The sequence below is a fragment of the Macaca fascicularis genome, chromosome 8, assembly GCF_037993035.2.
Source record: "Macaca fascicularis isolate 582-1 chromosome 8, T2T-MFA8v1.1".
Lineage (NCBI taxonomy): Eukaryota > Metazoa > Chordata > Mammalia > Primates > Cercopithecidae > Macaca > Macaca fascicularis.
The window spans coordinates 57,597,330-57,615,533 of record NC_088382.1 but is presented as its reverse complement, the minus strand read 5'-3'; the positions used below and the strand labels follow the sequence as shown (position 1 = coordinate 57,615,533).

At 50.0% G+C, this 18,204-nt stretch overlaps 2 protein-coding genes and 1 long non-coding RNA gene across 45 annotated transcripts in view; 2 read left to right on the top strand and 1 right to left on the bottom strand.

Annotated features, from left to right (window-relative positions):
• Nucleotides 1-663: 663 nt before the first annotated feature.
• SPIDR (scaffold protein involved in DNA repair) overlaps nucleotides 664-18,204 on the bottom strand; it is a 484,346-nt gene continuing 466,805 nt past the window's right edge. For 24 of the 43 annotated variants that reach the window (XM_065519183.2, XM_045399092.3, XM_073998783.1 and 21 more), the window contains 4 exons: nucleotides 11,869-11,962; nucleotides 9,904-10,018; nucleotides 9,487-9,540; nucleotides 664-3,505 (listed from right to left, as the gene is read on the bottom strand). In XM_065519183.2, the coding sequence (XP_065375255.1) occupies nucleotides 3,362-3,505; nucleotides 9,487-9,540; nucleotides 9,904-10,018; nucleotides 11,869-11,962 (407 nt within the window). In that variant the 3' untranslated portion in view covers nucleotides 664-3,361. Of the gene's footprint in view, nucleotides 3,506-8,538; nucleotides 9,174-9,486; nucleotides 9,541-9,903; nucleotides 10,019-11,868; nucleotides 11,963-13,838; nucleotides 14,070-18,204 lie in introns of those variants that run through there. The other 19 variants (XM_065519186.2, XM_073998776.1, XM_073998799.1 and 16 more) reach the window with 6 other exon arrangements.
• On the top strand, nucleotides 666-1,917 carry CEBPD (CCAAT enhancer binding protein delta). Its single transcript, XM_045399103.2, has one exon. The coding sequence runs from the start codon at nucleotides 711-713 to the stop codon at nucleotides 1,518-1,520; it is 810 nt and encodes a 269-aa protein (XP_045255038.1). The 5' UTR covers nucleotides 666-710; the 3' UTR covers nucleotides 1,521-1,917.
• On the top strand, nucleotides 12,171-12,778 carry LOC135964726 (uncharacterized). Its single transcript, XR_010577273.2, has 2 exons — nucleotides 12,171-12,293; nucleotides 12,616-12,778. It is a non-coding gene; the product is annotated as an uncharacterized lncRNA (long non-coding RNA).

The following is an 18,204-nucleotide window of genomic DNA, read 5'->3' as shown; positions in this document are numbered from 1 at the left end:
GAGAACCGGGCCGCATTACCTGAGGCGCCCGAGTGCGGTGCTGGCAGCCCTCCCCGTCTGCCAGGCCGCCGCCTGGGGACCTTACGACGAGGCTGTGGCTGTCCCCACGTCCCGTCCCCCGCGCCTCTTCCCGCATCTGGTCCCACGGTGGAGGCGCGGGGCCAGGGTCTCACACGCGTGCCCACGGTCGGGGGGCATCCTTGAACGCGCGGGTCCTCTCCCACGTGTCCCCACCCCCCGCCCTCCGGCGACAGGAGCCGGCCTGGGGCGCGCGTGCTGTGGCCAAGTCCTGGTTTTGATTTCACTCCCAGCCCCTAGGAGCGAGGAGGTTCCAAGCCCACAAACAGGAAGGAGAGAAGGCCCTGGAGTGCGGGCAGAGGGAGTGTCATTCCCAGCAGCGCAGCGCGGGCCGGCCCGGGCCGGGGAGGGGGCACTAGCGCGCGCACCCTACTGCAACGCGCCTGGGGGTCCCGCGGGTCTGGGAGGGGGTCCAGGGGAGGAGCAGAGAGAGGACGTGCCCCTGGAAGGCTCCGGGCAGCTCGGGGGGTCTCCCAGGGCGCCCCCGCCCCTTCCCCCGCGGCCCTGGGGCGCCCCCGCTGTGCCGGAGCCGGGGCGGGGCGTGCACGTCAGCCGGGGCTAGAAAAGGCGGCGGGGCTGGGCCCAGGGAGGTGACAGCCGCGCTTGGACGCAGAGCCCGGCCCGACGCCGCCATGAGCGCCGCCCTCTTCAGCCTGGACGGCCCGGCGCGCGGCGCGCCCTGGCCTGCGGAGCCTGCGCCCTTCTACGAGCCGGGCCGAGCTGGCAAGCCGGGACGCGGGGCCGAGCCGGGGGCCTTAGGCGAGCCAGGGGCCGCCGCCCCCGCCATGTACGACGACGAGAGCGCCATCGACTTCAGCGCCTACATCGACTCCATGGCCGCCGTGCCCACCCTGGAGCTGTGCCACGACGAGCTCTTCGCCGACCTCTTCAACAGCAATCACAAGGCGGGCGGCGCGGGGCCCCTGGAGCTTCTGCCCGGCGGCCCCGCGCGCCCCTTGGGCCCGGGCCCCGCCGCTCCGCGCCCGCTCAAGCGCGAGCCCGATTGGGGCGACGGCGACGCGCCCGGCTCGCTGCTGCCCGCGCAGGTGGCCGCGTGCGCACAGACCGTGGTGAGCCTGGCGGCCGCAGGGCAGCCCACACCGCCCACGTCGCCGGAGCCGCCGCGCAGCAGTCCCGGGCCGACACCCGCGCCCGGCCCCGCCCGGGAGAAGAGCGCCGGCAAGAGGGGTCCGGACCGCGGCAGCCCCGAGTACCGGCAGCGGCGCGAGCGCAACAACATCGCGGTGCGCAAGAGCCGCGACAAGGCCAAGCGGCGCAACCAGGAGATGCAGCAGAAGCTGGTGGAGCTGTCGGCCGAGAACGAGAAGCTGCACCAGCGCGTGGAGCAGCTCACGCGGGACCTGGCCGGCCTCCGGCAGTTCTTCAAGCAGTTGCCCAGCCCGCCCTTCCTGCCGGCCGCCGGGACCGCAGACTGTCGGTAACGCGCGGCCGGGGCGGGAGAGACTCAGCAACGACCCATACCTCAGACCCGACGGCCCGGAGCGGAGCGCGCCGTGCCCCGGCGCAGCCAGAGCCACCGGGCACCCGCTGCAGTTTCTTGGGACATACGAGCGCAAAGAAGCTACAGCCTGGACTTACCACCACTGAACTGCGAGAGAAGCTAAACGTGTTTATTTTCCCTTAAATTATTTTTGTAATGGTAGCTTTTTCTACATCTTACTCCTGTTGATGCAGCTAAGGTACATTTGTAAAAAGAAAAAACCAAGACTTTTCAGACAAACCCTTTGTATTGTAGATAAGAGGAAAAGACTGAGCATGCTCACTTTTTTATATTAATTTTTACAGTATTCGTAAGAATAAAGCAGCATTTGAAACCGCCCTTGCTTCCTATATTCGCAGTGACTCCCGCCCGCCAGCCCGTCCGTCGGTGGCGCAGGACCCGGCTGGGGAAGGGTGCGTTCCGGACCCGCAGCCAGCGAGCACCAGGGAGCCCGGGCGCCAGGTGTGTGTGTGTGTGCGTGCGGGCGGGGGGATGGGCAGTAGGCCTGAGCTGCTCAGGAGAGAGTCTGTGTCGCTTTTGAAACGCGCTAAAGGCTCCCTCCTAGTCTTATTTAACTTGCTTAAGCTCGGTGGAGCACGGCTGAGCTCAGGTAAGCTAGCAGTTTTCCAGCGGAAGGTGCGCTCCCCAAGACGTGGGGAAGGGTTGGCTGTTTGGGGGGCCCCTGCTAAGAACAGTCCAAGAGCTCCCTAACTGTAGAGGCTGCTGGAGGGGCGAAGGGCAGAAGCCCGGCTGAATCATCTCCCACTTTCCCGGGACTTTGCTTTCACTTTCCTCAGTCTTGTGGACAGAGTCAAGAAGATTTTCATAAGTGCTCCAGAAAAGCCGGAATAGTCATGTAGTGGATTAAAAGGGCAGTCACAAAACTGCTTTTAAGACCAGCTGTCTTGCCTGTAATTGCAATGTTTTAAGATTTAATTTTTAAAAAGCCTTCTGCCTTTAACCCAGGAACACTTGGTATTAGGCACCATTTCTTGGTCGTAGGCTGCTACGTTTCTTATTAACCATGGCCTGTCATGATTATATTTCTATGAGGAAGGCAACAAAATATAGTGTCCAAAGATGATTAATTCTTGGTTTAAATCTTTGCCAGCAAAGCAAATGATAAGGGACTGTTCCTTAGTCTGTGATCTTTGCTCTTGGTGCACATTACCCAGCCTGATTAAACAGGTGTGTGGTGGAGCCAGCTATCCCCACCACCATTCAGCAGAGCGACGATCAGACCGGTTCAGAGAGCTACACTTTATGGGTAACAGTTTCACCTCTGATACAGTTCCCTAGAACATTTTCCAAAAAGTAGTGAACTGCGAAGTGCTTAAGTTTGACATTTATTGTAATAAAACAGTAATAAGTATGGGGCAAAGGTTTACGCTTTGCAGGGTATTCTTTGGGGGAATGTTAAAACAAATACTGTAAGAAAAACATGCTCAATCCTGGTAAAATGTTCAACTTGTTAAAATTACAAATGAACAAAATTTTTTCTTCTCATATATTGCCTGAATACCAAATGAAGAGCTTAAGATTCAATGTGAAAACAAAAGTAAATATGTTCCTAAATTTGCAGAAAAAACATAAAACTGTAGAAAAAGGTATTTTGATTTACAGTTCACAAAACTATATCTTAACATTTCCCCAGAAAAATATGTTTCAAGATCGTAAACTACATTCACTGTGTCCATAGTTAACAAGTAACTACCCCAAATCACCACCACCACCACCACCCTTGCAGCCACACTGCAAAGTTCACAGATCCTGCGGCAACTGCTAGTGTTCTGCAGAGGCCCCTCCTGCACTCAGAAGCTCGATTTCCTCCAATCCAATGCAGCTGGTCGGGTGGGCGGTTACGGACTGGACGAAACAATTTAACAACCCCACCTCCTTTCCCAGGACACTCTTCACTTCGTAGCTCTGCAGGGATAAAAGGCACGCTGGTTAAAGCAAACAGCCTGGGACATACTGTTTCCAACAACACAGAAAACCAGAGCCAGAGTGGGTTTCCCCAGTCCACAACCTTCCACGCCTCAAATGGCTGAGAACAGTGGTAGGAAAAAGAAACAAATGAAGAGCCATTACATATATATATATCCATTTACTTTAGCAAGTGAAGGAACTACCCCATTTTGGTAAATGAATTCTATTTTTACTTGGGTGGGACATGATGCACACAGGCTCTGCTGGGAAGGCCAGGGCTGGGCACACAGTGCCCACAGCTGTCTCCCACTTCCTTTAGGACACTTCCTCAATCTAGCAACACTTCCGGTCAAGGGATTTCCTGGTGCTTTGCCCCAAACTTCCTTCCTTAATAGGATCCCATTTCTTCTAGAGTTAAACTGGGCCAACATCTGTGTTTTTGTAATGAGACTTCGCTTTTTCTTCAAATTCTTTTTGGTTAGTCCCAGGTGAGTTTCATCTCCAGATGAGACAGGTACAGGGAGTCCTTGGCCCCCATCCCTGATGAAGCTGAGAGGGTGTGGTGCACCCCATTATAGATCAAGCTGCATTATGCTACTGCGGGTAGGGTTGAAAATAAAGGCTCAAAAGCACTGAGATATTGCATCTCTGTCTTTCTGGGAGATTAAAGCCCTAGAAGGAAACGCCACTTGCAGTGTAGTATCACGGGCACCCCACACCCCTCCTCTGTGCAAGGCACTTGGCAGTTGCTACAGCAGTTCTGTTTGGTGTCTGTTAACTCACCCCTCCCATCATTATGGTGTCATGGCCAAAGAGACTGAGGATGGAGAAGCCAGACAGTGTGGCCAAAGCAGGCAGAGTGTGGCTCCTTGGTGCCCTTCCCTTCAAAGGTGCGTGTCTCACTGCCTTTCCCTGAGTTTGAGCTGGCTTCAGTGTCTGGCTTCTCATGAACAGAGTGCAGTGGAAGGGACACCAAGTGATGTTCCACGCTTGGTTAGGAAAAATGCCCAGCTTCCAGCTGCCCTTGGGATCCACACATGCTGTGAGGGAGTCCAGCCAGAGCTGCAGCCTGGACATAGGAGCCTTCAGTGACTCCTGCCAACCTTGGAGGCACCCGCTAATGCCCAGTGGAGCCAAGGGGAGCTATCCTGATGGAGCCCTGTCCAAACAAGAGTTCTGTGCACAGAATGAATATTGATGCCACCAAGTTTTGAGATGGTTTGTTTTGTAAAAATAAATGTCAGGATCAGTCGGGGATGTGAACGCTACTGATGCCAACTCGTGGGGGGACTTTTATTTTCCCATTTGTAAGACAGGCATGGTGCCTATTCACTGTGTTTTGTCAAGAGTTTTGGCTTCCTTGGTGAAAAAGAATAAAGTCAACAGAATGGTTTAATGTAATGATAGGGGCAGTGGGTGTTACTGGTCAAGACAGGTGAAGAGACGGAACTTGGCGATGGAAGCTGAGGCCTTCCCAAGGGCTCTGAGGTGGCATGGACAGCAAGTGCAGCTGCTTACTCGCTCCCAGCCACTGTGAGTAGAGCTGGGCATGGGGTAAAGAGCCTCCTAAGTTGTCTACTTCCAGGCTTGGAACTTACCCCACAGTCCACTGGTGTTGGCCCTGAAACCAGAGCACCCGAAAAGGTGATATTAAGGGGTTTATTAGGAGCCCATGTGGGCCTGTCACTGAAGAGATGGCAGTGAGCAGGACAGAGTCTCCAGGCTGCTGGACTGGAGGGGACACCAGTGGGTACAGAAGCAGAAGCAGGGGGTCACCGCACGGGGAGGGAGGGTGGAGGCGGCATGCTGGACACCCTTCTGTTGTCTTACAGTTTCAGTTAGTCTTGCATGTTTGTGCAAGTGTGAAACAGATGACCCTGTGGTCTTCTGGAGTAAAAGTACACAATTCTGACTTGGAAAAAGCCAGCAAAAAATCATTTATTTGTAAAATGTTAGGTTTGGCTATATTATTTGTAAATGGAGTTTAAAATTTTTTAGTATTATTATTTTTGAGACTGAGTCTTGCTCTGTCACCCAGGCTGGAATGGAGTGGTGTGAGCTCTGCTCACTGCAACCTCTGCCTCCTGGGTTCAAGCAATTCTCCTGCCTCAGCCTTCCAAGTAGCTGGGATTATAGGTACACACCACCATGCTGGCTAATTTTTGTATTTTTAGGAGAGATGAGTTTTCACCATGTTGGCCAGGCTGGTCTCAAACTCCTGACCTCAGGTGATCTGCCCGACTGGGCCTCCCAAAGTGCTGGGATTACAGGTGTCAGCCACTGTGCCCAAGTAATAAATCTTTTATGTGTGGGAGAAATTAACATGGAGAGGGTTAAACAACTATATCAGCAGACTCCCAAGCACTATTCATATGAATGTGTGTCTGCACAGGTATAAAATGTGCTCTCTCTTAAAAAATCACTATACATGTTCCTTTAACTTTTCCTTTTCTGAAAGCCAAGGAAACAAACTTCAAGTTCCATGTCACAATAATGTTACTATTGAGAAATGAGATGCACAACTACAGACAATCCTATTGTTTTCACATCTGCAGCTTGAACACATTACAGTACAGGCATAAAGCTTAACACTCACATACCTTAACTGAAACAGTACATTTGCCCTAGGGAATGGAGTCACGGATCTTGTGGAAAGCCCCAGTTTGATTCTCTGAATTTTGGTGAATGTGCATGCTCACCCAGAAAACTGACAGAATCCATACTGGGTGTCTCTCAGCTAACGTCTCTACCTAGGCCCCTCTGGTACCCATCTTCTATCAGCTTCTCTCCAGACCTGCAGTAAAGACCTGATCAGCCACTGTGAGTAGAGCTGGGCATGGGGTAAAGAGCCTCCTAAGTTGTCTACTTCCAGGCTTGGAACTTACCCCACAGTCACTGGTGTTAGCCCTGAAACCAGAGCACCCAAAAAGGTGATATTAAAGGCCGCTGCCACCCTCTGGCCCTCACCCAATGCATACACATACACATATGCACACACATACATCCATGTACGCATGTCAAGCATATGTGCATACATAGCATAGTCAAGTGGACACATGCGCATGGGCAAAAGTGCTCTGAAGCACACACACTGCACAACGTGCACACACGTGCACTTAGGTACACACACCTTTGAGCTCTTTATAAGCAGGGCTTTTACCTATGGGAATATTCTAGTTGACAAGTTAAATGTATAGGAGGAACAAGCGCCTTAGCCAGAAGGAAACCAAGTGAAGGAAGGAGGATTTCTGCCAGGGTTCCTGGTCTCTGGATCTCTAAAGAGGGGTGGGGATTGGAAGGGTGTCAAGCACTGTCCATTGCTGGAGGCTTCCTGGATGGTGACCAGCTACGCCCAGCAGGCAGCTGCTGCCACAGCACTGCCCCGCCCTTCTGAGTAGTATGGAGCAGCTGGAGAGCTGTGTGCCATGCCCAGGTGTTGTTGGTTGAATCTGTTGAGGTTGTGGGTTTTGGTTCATTTTGTCATGCGTTCTCAAATGCACGTTTCTAATGCTTTCTCCCAACATTCTCCATCAAGATGCGTTCCCTGAAAACTCAGATCTGCCATCTTTAGCACCTACTCAAACCCTGCTAGTTGGAAACTTCTACTCCATCAGCTGTGGGCAGTTCCCCACTTTCTGGGCACTGCCTCCTCCTTTCTTCCTCCCTACCCACAGGACTCAGACAAGGAGACAAGGAATTGGCCGACAGGCACTGCTGTGTGGTCGGTTGCCTGTTATACACTTAAACTTCCTTAAGGACAGGAAAGCACATATGCTGTTCCCCATTATGCCCCTTGGGCTGGCTCCCAACTCTGCAGGTGGTCACTCTGTGGGGCAACAATGACTTTCCCTCTGTGGGATGTCTTTGCCTTGGGCACTGCACTCATCCCCCTAGCAGGGAAATATGGGCACTACCTTGCTGGGACATTGGGAGGTTCAAGGGGGAAACGTGAGAATGTGGTAGGCTCACTTCTGGCCCGTGGTGATGACTCACCTTTTGTACCACTGGGGAACACTTGCTGATGAGTCCAGCCTCAGCATCAATCCCTGTGCGCAGCAGCTCAGGGACAGTTCCGAGCTTGAGCTCGGGGACACTGAGGAGCTTTAAAGCTGGTGGGTGTTGTGCCAGGAAGGAGCAGAAGCTGTTTTTTTTTTTTATCTTGAGCTGCAGTCTTGCTCTGTCGCCTAGGCTGGAGTATGGCGCAATCTCGGCTCACTGCAACCTCTACCTCCCCAGTTCCAGTGATTTTCCTGCCTTAGCCTCCCAAGTAGCTGGGGTTACAGATGCGCACCACCTCCCCCGGCTAATTTTTTTGTATTTTTAATAGAGATGTGGTTTCACCACGTTGGCCAGGCTGGTCTTGAACTCCTGACCTCAGGTGATCTGCCCGCCTCGGCCTCTCAAAGTGCTGGGATTACAGGCATGAGCCACCATGCCCAGCCCAAGAGCAGAAACTCTTTAGAGCATGCAGGTGATTCTAGTGTGTAGTCACTTGTGATCCTCAAAGCTCCCGCTCATAGACTTATCCATGTTCCAATTTAATCCAACTCTGATAGACATGGTTTAGATGAGAGAGGACAAACTGCTGCTCTGCCTCACGGGGCTGCTGGCCCCTCCTGAGGTGCAGTGGGCGAGAGGGTGGCAGGGGTAGTGGGGCAGGGAGGAGTCTCCATAGGACAGGTCAAATCACCACAAATTTGGGTTGGATACTTGGGAGGTTGAGGCAGGGGAATCGTTTGAGCCCAGGAGTTCGAGGCTGTAGTGAGCTTATGGTTGTGTCACTGCACTCCAGCCTGGATGACAGAGTAAGACTCTGCCTAAAAAAAATAAAATAAAATATTCTGGCTAGACTCTGGCCATGGGGACCCATTAGACAAAGACCCCTATTTGACCACAGAGCTCCAGGCATGACTGGCCTCCCCAGTCACCACACTCCCTTCCAGTGTGGCCCAAATCAGCTCCCTGGATGTGGAGCCCTCTCTGGTTCCAGATGTCTCTTGTGAACTGGGGCTGTGCCCAGGGGCCACTGAGTGGCTGGTCCCTTTCTGTGGCTATTCCATGAGCCACTTGTGGTGCTTTTAGATGGCTTTGATACGACACAGGTGGCATATCCAGGACAGATGTCTCATTTATGAGGGTCAAATTTCACACAGCAGAAACTCTTTGGCCCATCAATTATATATTTAGGTGGCTTTTCTTGGAGGAGCCACCCTGCTTTACTAAGCTTCACCACAGTGACTCTCAGGGCAGGACAGTCACATTGCCGGTTATTCAGAGTCTGGAATACCCAGTGTTTAAAAAAAGAAAGAAAAAAAAAAGCATCTTGGGGAATTCCATCCAATTAACATGACACCTTGACAGTAGGACTCCAACCTCAAAAATGTGTTTCTGTAATCAAAGCCAGGGGCCAGGGTGGGCGCAGCGGCTCATGCCTGTAATCCCATCACTTTGGAAGCCCAAGGCGGGAGAGTCGCCTGAGGTCAAGAGTTCGAGACCAGCCTGGCCAGCATGGTGAAACCCAATCTCTACTAAAAATACAAAAATTAGCTGGGAGTGGTGGCTCATGCCTATAGTCTCAGCTACTCGGGAGGGTGAGGCAGGAGAATCGCTTGAATCTGGGAGGCAGAGGTTGCAGTGAGCCGAGATCATGCCACTGTGCTCTAGCCTAGACACAGAATGAGACTCTGTCTCAAAACAAAGGAACAAACAAACGAAAACCAAACAAAACAAAAAGCCAGGGGACAGCTTCCTGCATCTACCTTAAGGATGATCCAAAATAACCTCATTCCCACAGAGGAAAGGAACCCATCAGCCTGAATGGCAGACGTATCTGCATTTGACTCTCGAGTATCTACACCACTTCCTAGTGGGATGGATTGTAATGGAACACATTTGGGAGTGGGGGCTTCCTCTGGGGATGAGTTGCTCATGCAGGCTACCGAGTGTGGGGCCCCCTGGGCTGGGCCCCCTACACTTACCCCATCTTCACCGGCGGCAAACCTCAGCAGGGAGGAAATGCTGCGCTGCAACAGCTGCAAGAGCAGAAGCAGGGCTGGGTTAAACTTCTTCCAGTACAGTAAGTGCTCAAGTTAAATCACTCATTCCCAAAAATTAACATGTTACCTCCAAACTACCTGTCTTCAGAGCTTTGGTCTCACAGTCTTAGGTCAAAGATGTGTTTTAACATGGAGAGACTGTGTTCACACAGGATGCATCCTCCCACCTTTCCTAGGGAAGCTCCTAGGACCTAGAGGGAGCTCCAGATGCAACCCATCCCAGCCGAGTCCCAGTGCCTCTGCAGATGTGAGAAGGACGTGCACCTGCTTCAGCTCGGTCTCACCTTCCCTATGTTGGAGTGAGCTAGGAGTGAGTGCGTGCTCTGGCCTGGTTCCTACCTTGACCTTCACTCTGCACTGGGGTCTTGAGCGGCAGTCCAGGAAGACCTGCAGGTGCCTCTTGAGAATAGGAGATGTGACAACCCGGGAGCAGTCCCCACAGGAAAAGGCGCCTCTGGTACATGAAAAGCCAAGGAAAGACAAGGCCCCGGGAGGCACAAGTCAGGAAAGCTCCAGTGGGAGATATTTTCCTAAACATGAGTGTCTGCTGAGATACAAAACGGGGCTTTACTCTCAGAATCAAGTTTCTGAGACAGGCCTGCAGCTGCCTGGACTCAGCCTGTCCAAGGGATGAACATCAGCTTCGAGTAGCACTGGCTGGAGGCTGATGAGGGGAGCAGAGGAGGGGATGCTGAGCCTCCCAGGAAGGGAAGTCAGAGCCTGGGAGGCCAGGTGTCAGCCTGCCCCCTGGCCTGGGAGAGAAAGTCGGCTCTCAGCTGCCAGCACAGTCACTGTTTTGTGCTACCATGCATGCCTGCACACGCGCTCATCTCTTCCACGCGGTCCAGTGATGGCTTGTGTAAGGCCACCAGCCTAGGCGTGCCAAGAAGACATTTGCTCTTTGTTTTGAGATGGAGTCTCGCTCTCGCTCTGTCACACAGGTTGGAGTGCAGTGGTGTGATCTCAGCTCATTGCAACCTCCACCTCCCCCTGGTTCAAGAGATTCTCCCACTTCAGCCTCCTGAGTAGCTGGGACTACAGGTGTGTGCCATCATGCCTGGCTAATTTTTGTATTTTTAAAATTAATTTTTAAAATTAATAGTAGAGATGAGGTTTCACCGTCTTGGCCAGGCTGGTCTTGAACTCCTGACCTCAAGTGATCCACCTGCCGAGGCAGGTGGATCCCCTCACCCACAGTACTGGGATTACAGAGTCTCATTCTGTCACCAGGCTGGAGTGCAGTGGTGTGATCTCAGCTCACTGCAACCTCTGACTCCCTGGTTCAAGAGATTCTCCTGCCTCAGCCTCCCGAGCAGCTGGGATTACGTGCACACACCACCACGCCCAGCTAATTTTTGGATGATCTGGATCTCCTGACCTCGTGATCCGCCTGCCTCAGCCTCCCAAAGTGCTGGGATTACAGACGTGAGCCACCGTGCCAGTGTCTTTGCTTTTTTTTTTTTTTTTTGGAGACAAGAGTCTCACCCTGTCGCCCAGGCTGGAGTGCATTGGCGCAATCTTGGCTCACTGTAAGCTCTGCCTCCCGGGTTCACACCATTCTCCTGCCTCAGCTTCCCGAGTAGCTGGGACTACAAGCGCCCGCCACCACACCCGGCTAATTTTTTGTATTTTTAGTAGAGACGGGATTTCACCGTGTTAGGCAGGATGGTCTCGATCTCCTGACCTCATGATCCGCCCGCCTTGGCCTCCCAAAGTGCTGGGATTACAGGCGTGAGCCACTGTACCTGGCCACCTCTTTGCTTTTTAAGGAGCAGAAAAGTAATGAGCCTGTCCCTTTCTATCACATGACACTGCACTTGGGAGGCCGGAGGACTGACTTCACAGGGATGGACTGCACTGCACTGACACCGGCCCAGACCCTGAGGGAGGGCAGCACAATGGGGTGGGTAGGGACATCTGTCCAGCAGCTGCTCACTGTAAATGTGGTCTCTGTAAACATCTGCACCTTTCACAAAAACCAGGCTATATGTAGTCACCAAGTTTTTCTCACTTATTCATGTTTGTCCTGTTTTTTTAATTCTCCTGACTGATAATAAAGGAGGTGGGGACAAACCCAGCACTTCTATCTCATAACAGGAGCAGCTGCAAGAAATAGCAGAAATCTCAGTAAGGAAAAACCACCGGGCCCCAGGGGCCTCTTCCCTTGCCGCTCAGCAGAGGCGGAGGTTGCCCCTTGAGCTCTCGAGGGAGTCACCTGAGGCAGCAAGGCCCAGGTTCTGGGGGCTGGGTTGCTTCTGTGCCCTTTGGGTTCTAGGGCTTTCAGGACAGCCCCTGTCCCCTTACCTGTCTTCCGGCCTCTGTTCCAATCTCCCGTTGCCACACATGTCACACACAGGCCATGAGAAAGCAGTGCTCTCGTCCACGCCAACCACAGTGCCTAGGCCCAAGAGAAGGAAAGCCTACCTCAGAGGCAGCTCTGCCCTGTCCGACTCCTTTGCTCCTCCATGTGCAGAGGACAACATGAGGGGCCTCGTGATTTTTTTTCCTTACTTGTGAGTTTATATATATGTTCCTAAGCTTTTTATAATTTCCACTTATTGTACAAAGAAAAATTGTAACAATAAGAAGTACATTTTAAAACCTGCCTGCATATTACCACCTAACCAAAGTATTTTCGTTGGGATATTTTTCCAGTTGCATACGTAGTTACATCACCACAGCTGAGCTGGCCCTCAGTCCCTCAAACATTCCCCATATTGCATATTTAGGTCTGTGCTTTTTCTTTTTTTTTTTTTTTTTTTTTTGAGACGGAGTCTCGCTCTGTCGCCCAGGCTGGAGTGCAGTGGCGCGATCTCGGCTCACTGCAAGCTCCGCCTCCCGGGTTCACGCCATTCTCCTGCCTCAGCCTCCGGAGTAGCTGGGACTACAGGCACCCGCCACCACGCCCGGCTAATTTCTTTTTGTATTTTTAGTAGAGACGGGGTTTCACCGTGTTAGCCAGGATGGTCTCGATCTCCTGACCTCGTGATCCGCCCGCCTCGGCCTCCCAAAGTGCTGGGATTACAGGCTTGAGCCACTGCGCCCGGCCAGGTCTGTGCTTTTTCTGTAGCACATTAATAGTATATAGACTCCTTAACACAGTAACGAGTGTTTGAGCTGTGATTATGCCACTGCACTCCAGCCTGGGTGACAGGGCAAGATCCTGTCCCCCACCCCCTGCCAAAAAAAAAAAAAAAAAAAAAGATGAAATAAATGGTAAATTGACAAATGGAAAAGACACCTGAGACGTGTGTCAGAGACACCCCTGGGCATCCCAGAGGGTCATGGAAGGCTTCCTGAGGAAGGGAGTGAGGGGGTCCACAAAGCAACCAGGGTGGGCCACATGGGACCTCAGCACAGGGACTCTGCACACCATGGCAGGGCTGAGGCCGGGCAAGCACAGTTGGTCAGTGCTTGCTTGGGATTGGGATGGTCTGATTTTCTTGGATGTGAAGCACTGTAGATATCATCTTGAGACACCAGCAAATCGCAGACGTCCTTGTTGAAAAGTGGTGAAATTAGATGTTTGAAGACAAAGTAAAATCTGAGTTTCTAGAAAAATAGAAGGGTCTTCCTTTCCACTCTTGGTGCAAAAAATTTAATTCCCCACTAGAACAAACATTGGGAGAAAAATTACCTTTAGAGGATAAATCAGAAGTATGAGAATGAGTAGGCTTGGTTTATTAAAGTGCATTCATGCAATGCATACTTGAATGGCTTTTAAAAAATGAAAATAATAGATCTTGATTTTGAAAAGGCTGCCCTAGCTAATGACATTGTCAAAGTGGGTCAAAGGGATGAAAAGCAAAGTCAATAAAGGCTCATAACGCAGCTGGAAAGCAGTGTTGACTAATTCACAATAGGCAGGCGCATGAGGAGGTGCAAGGGGAGAAAGGAGCGGCTGCATCCCCAAGACCCCAGCATATCTGGCACCGTGGCCTGGCTCCTGCCCAGGGCCTGCAGGCCCACCAAAGGCCCGCTCACTGGTTTACTGGTGCTTGAATGACTGCTACCTTAATAAAAAGTAGACTGCCACCAGCCAAAGTTCCTTTTTATGCTAGGATATCCATGGGTGTTAACAGCATTTACATTTACATGGGATTAAGCAATTTCCTTCCAATTAGAGAATAAGGAACGAGTTGAGGAAATACATTTCATCTGAGGTCCATAAGCCATTGTGGAAATCTTTTCTGGCAACCCTAAATAAATTTCAAGAGATGGCTGGGAAGTGTATGATTAAACATTTACTTAAGGCCGGGCACAGTGGGTCACACCTGTAATCCCAGCACTTTGGGCGGCTGAGGTGGGAGGATCACGAGGTCAAGAGATCGAGACCATCCTGGCCAACATGATGAAACCCCATTTCTACTAAAAATACAAAAATTAGCTGAGTGTGGTGGCACGCGCCTGTAGTCCCAGCTACTCGGGAGGCTGAGGCAGGAGAATCGCTTGAACTCAGGAGGCAGAGGTTGCAGTGAGCCGAGATCGCGCCACTGTACTCCAGCCTGGCGAGAGAGAGAGACTCTGTCTCAAAAAAACAAAAACAAAAACAAAAGACATTCACTTAAAGGAGCAACAGAAAAAGATAGTTTACATCAGGGTTGAGGACACCATACTCATGAACCTGCCAGCAGTTTGCCATTACGTCTTTACTTTGCTTATGTGCAGAAATATCTTGTAATTAGGTTTAGGAAGGGTGTATTGCTAGCTACGAACACATCTTTTTAAAAAGGTCCTTTCAAAGGGACCTCAGGATGGGTGGGTCTGGCGTTCACCGCAGCCTGGTGCACACATTTCTTCAGTAACTTGAACTCTGCTATACCCTCTTCCTCCCTATCTCCTGATGGAAAGAAGTCAGGGCTCACAAGTCTTCTATTTAGAGGCTGGAGCCTGGGTTTAGACAGGAGTTCATCACTCTTTCCACAGAGATGTGAGCCTACTGCATCCCTTCCTGCATCCCTGCTCCAGGTCCCATCGCTAGTGAGTGGTGGACAAAGAGGTGGTGAGCAGAGTGAGGGAGGGAAAACCAGCATTGCCAAACGACTTCACCCCAGAAGACACAGCAGAGAGACATTTCCGCACACCCCAGAGCTGCCACTCAGGGAGAACAGAGACGAGGAGGCCTTGTGACACCAGCAAGGAGTGAGTGCCTCCCCCTCACCCCGTCACTGAGGCCTGGATGGACAGAGGGATGCTGCCAACTCTTAGTGAGTGACTGCTCCATGCTCAGAATACATTCAGGGTCCTTTTAAACTCTGCTCAGAGAAAACGTTCCGTACTCAGCCATCTGAGACCCAGACGCTCAGCTCGTTCAGCTGTTGAGAGAGCTGCCCAAACCCAGCACCAACTCTGCAGAAGTGAAGGGGTCCCCTTGGAGCCATGCAGGGGACATGTCATCACCGAGACCTTCTGGACCACGGCAGGGCAGAAGCGAGCAAGGCTGAGGTGCTGAGATGGGGGCAACTGCTATTGCCAAACAGCAGTGAGGACTCCAGCCTTGCCTGGATTTGATAGAGGTGGGCAGGCCCGTGGCTGGCAGGTGTGCAGGCTGAGGACTGTGTAGGAGCAGGTCACTGCCTAGCTGCTACCTTGCTATGGGCATTCCTGCATGTGAGGCTTGGATAATCTTTGTTATTTTGCAGCTGGGGGTTTGTTTTCTCTTAATGCCCAGTTGACTGGTTCTCATTAAAGGATCTGGCAGCACTCAGCCCTGCCTCTGTGATAAGTCTGTTTACAAATCTTGAGCCCTATATGCGGGCCTGCAGGGCAGCTATAGAGCAGGCCTGGAAGCAGAAGAAGCCCACAGGGAATGGTACATGAAAATGGTGAGATATGAGGAAAATGAAATGTCAGAAATTTGAACCTATATAGAGAAGGAAAGAGTATTAGAGAAGGAATAAATGAAGGTAAAATAAAATCTTTTACATTTCTAATTCTAAATTGATAGAAAAGATAGTTTATTTAAATAATAATAACAATAATGTAATCAATGATTATACCTTTTGAGTAAGTGAAATGCATAACAGGAGTGTTACAGGGGATGGGAAAGAAAAAAAAAAAGAAATCAGGAACACTCTGATATAAGGTACCTGCATTACCTGTGAAGCAGGACAGTGTTATTTGAAAGTGGACTTGATTGGCTGTAAAGTGTATTGCAAACTCCACTAGAAAAACTTAAAAATCAGTATAATTGGACCGGGCGCGGTGGCTCACGCCTGTAATCCCAGCACTTTGGGAGGCCGAGGTGGTCGGATCACGAGGTCAGGAGATCAAGACCATCCTGGCTAACACGGTGAAACCCCATCTCTACTAAAAATACAAAAAGTTAGCCGAGTGTGGTGGCGGGCACTTGTAGTCCCAGCTACTTGGGAGGCTGAGGCAGGAGAATGGTGTAAACCCGGGAGGCGGAGCTTGCAGTGAGCTAAGATCGTGCCACTGCATTCCAGACTGGGCGACAGAGCAAGACTCTGTCTCCAAAAAAAAAAAAAAAAAGTATAATTGATATTTTGAAAGAAAAGAGAAAATGGAAACATAATGCTCAATAAAAAATGAAAATAGTTAGAAAGAGAGTGGAAGACAAAAAAAAAAAAGAAACAAGCCGTGCAATAAATAGAAAACAGTTATAAATACAGTTGACATTATCTCAGTTATATGAATAATCACTTTAAATGAGAATGGTCTCAATACACAAATTAAATAACAGAGACTATCAGAGTGAACGAAAAACAAGAACCAACTATATGTTGTTTATATAAAGACACATGGCTAGCCACAATGGCTCACACTTGTAATCCCAGCACTTTGGAAGGCCAAGGCTGAGGGATTACTTGAGGTCAGGAGTTTGAGAGCAGCCTGGGCAACACAGTGAAACTCTGTCTCAACAACAACAACAACAACAACAAAAATTAACTGGGCATGGTGGTGCGTGCCATCCCAGTAGTCCTAGCTACTCAGGAGGCTGACATGGGAGTATTGCTTTAGCTCAAGAGTTCAAGGTTACAGGAAGCTATGATCACACCAATGCACTCCAGCCTGGACGATCCTGTCTCAAAAACATTAAAACCAAAATATGCCCAGGAGTTTGAGAGCAGCCTGGACAACACAGCAAGACCCCATCTCAAAAAAAAGGATGGGCCGGGCGCAGTGGCTCAAGCCTGTAATCCCAGCACTTTGGGAGGCCGAGAGGGGCGGATCACGAGGTCAGGAGATCGAGACCATCCTGGCTAACACGGTGAAACCCTGTCTCTACTAAGAAATACAAAAAATAGCCGGGCGAGGTGGCGGGCGCCTGTAGTCCCAGCTACTCGGGAGGCTGAGGCCGGAGAATGGCGTGAACCCGGGAGGCGGAGCTTGCAGTGAGCTGAGATCCGGCCACTGCACTCCAGCCTGGGCTACAGAGCGAGACTCCGTCTCAAAAAAAAAAAAAAAAAAAAAAAAAAAAAAAAAAAAGGATGAAAAAACCAATAAAAAATCCAAAACACTTCTGGTTACAAGCATTTCGGATATGGGATACTCAACTTGTATAATCATAATAATATAAATGCCATTTATTGATTTTCATCTTTGAGAATCAATCTGTAGAAAATGTGTGCAAAGCTTAATTATAGTTATACAACAGAATATTACCAATCTTAACAATATAAAGTGCAGATGCAAAGGTAGGTAGATGGAAAGGAACAGTGTAATAAAAGAAGAGAAGGAGAGCTAATATTATTTTCTTCCAAAGTGATACTATCTCCAGCAAATGGAACAACAAAACCCCTCTGTTTAACATCATAATCAATGGTGAGAAAGTACATGGTTAACCCCTAAGATTAAGAACAGGGCAAGGTTGTTCCCACTACTGCTATTCTACATGGTACTGATGGTCCTAGCTAATGCAGTAAGACAAGAAAATAAAAGCTACACAGATTGAGAAGAAAGAAAGAAAACTGTTCACAGATGACTTAGTTTTCTATGTAGAAAATCCCAAAGAAACAACAAAAAACCACTGGAACTACTAAGTGATTACAGCAAAGTTGCAGGGTTAATATCAAAAAGTTAATTGTTTTCCTATGAAATGCAATGAACGATTGGAATTTGAAATTAAAAACAATACTATTTACAATAGCAACAAAATAAATGAAATACTTCAGTATAAATCTAACAAAATATGTATAAGATCTGTATGAGGAAAACTAAAAAACTCTTCCGAAAGATATCAAAGAAGATATAAATAAACACAGAGATATTCCATGTTCATGGATAAGAAGGCTCTAGTATTAACATGTCAGTTTTTCCCCACCTGATCTACAGACTCAACACTATCCCAATCAAAATCTCATCAAGTTATTTTGTGGATATCAACAAATTGATTCTAAAGTTTATATGGAGAGGCAAAATGACCTAGAATAGCCAAGACAATATTGAAGAACAAGAACAAAGTTGGAAAACTGACAGTACCCAACTTCAAGACTTAAAAGTTGCAGTAATTGGCTGGGCACAGTGGCTTACGCCTGTAATCCCAGTACTTTGGGAGGCCGAAGCGGGTGGCTCATGAGGTCAGGAGATCGAGACTATCCTGGCTAACATGGTGAAACCCCGTCTCTACTAAAAATACAAAAAAAATTAGCCAGGATGGTGGCGGGCGCCTGTAGTCCC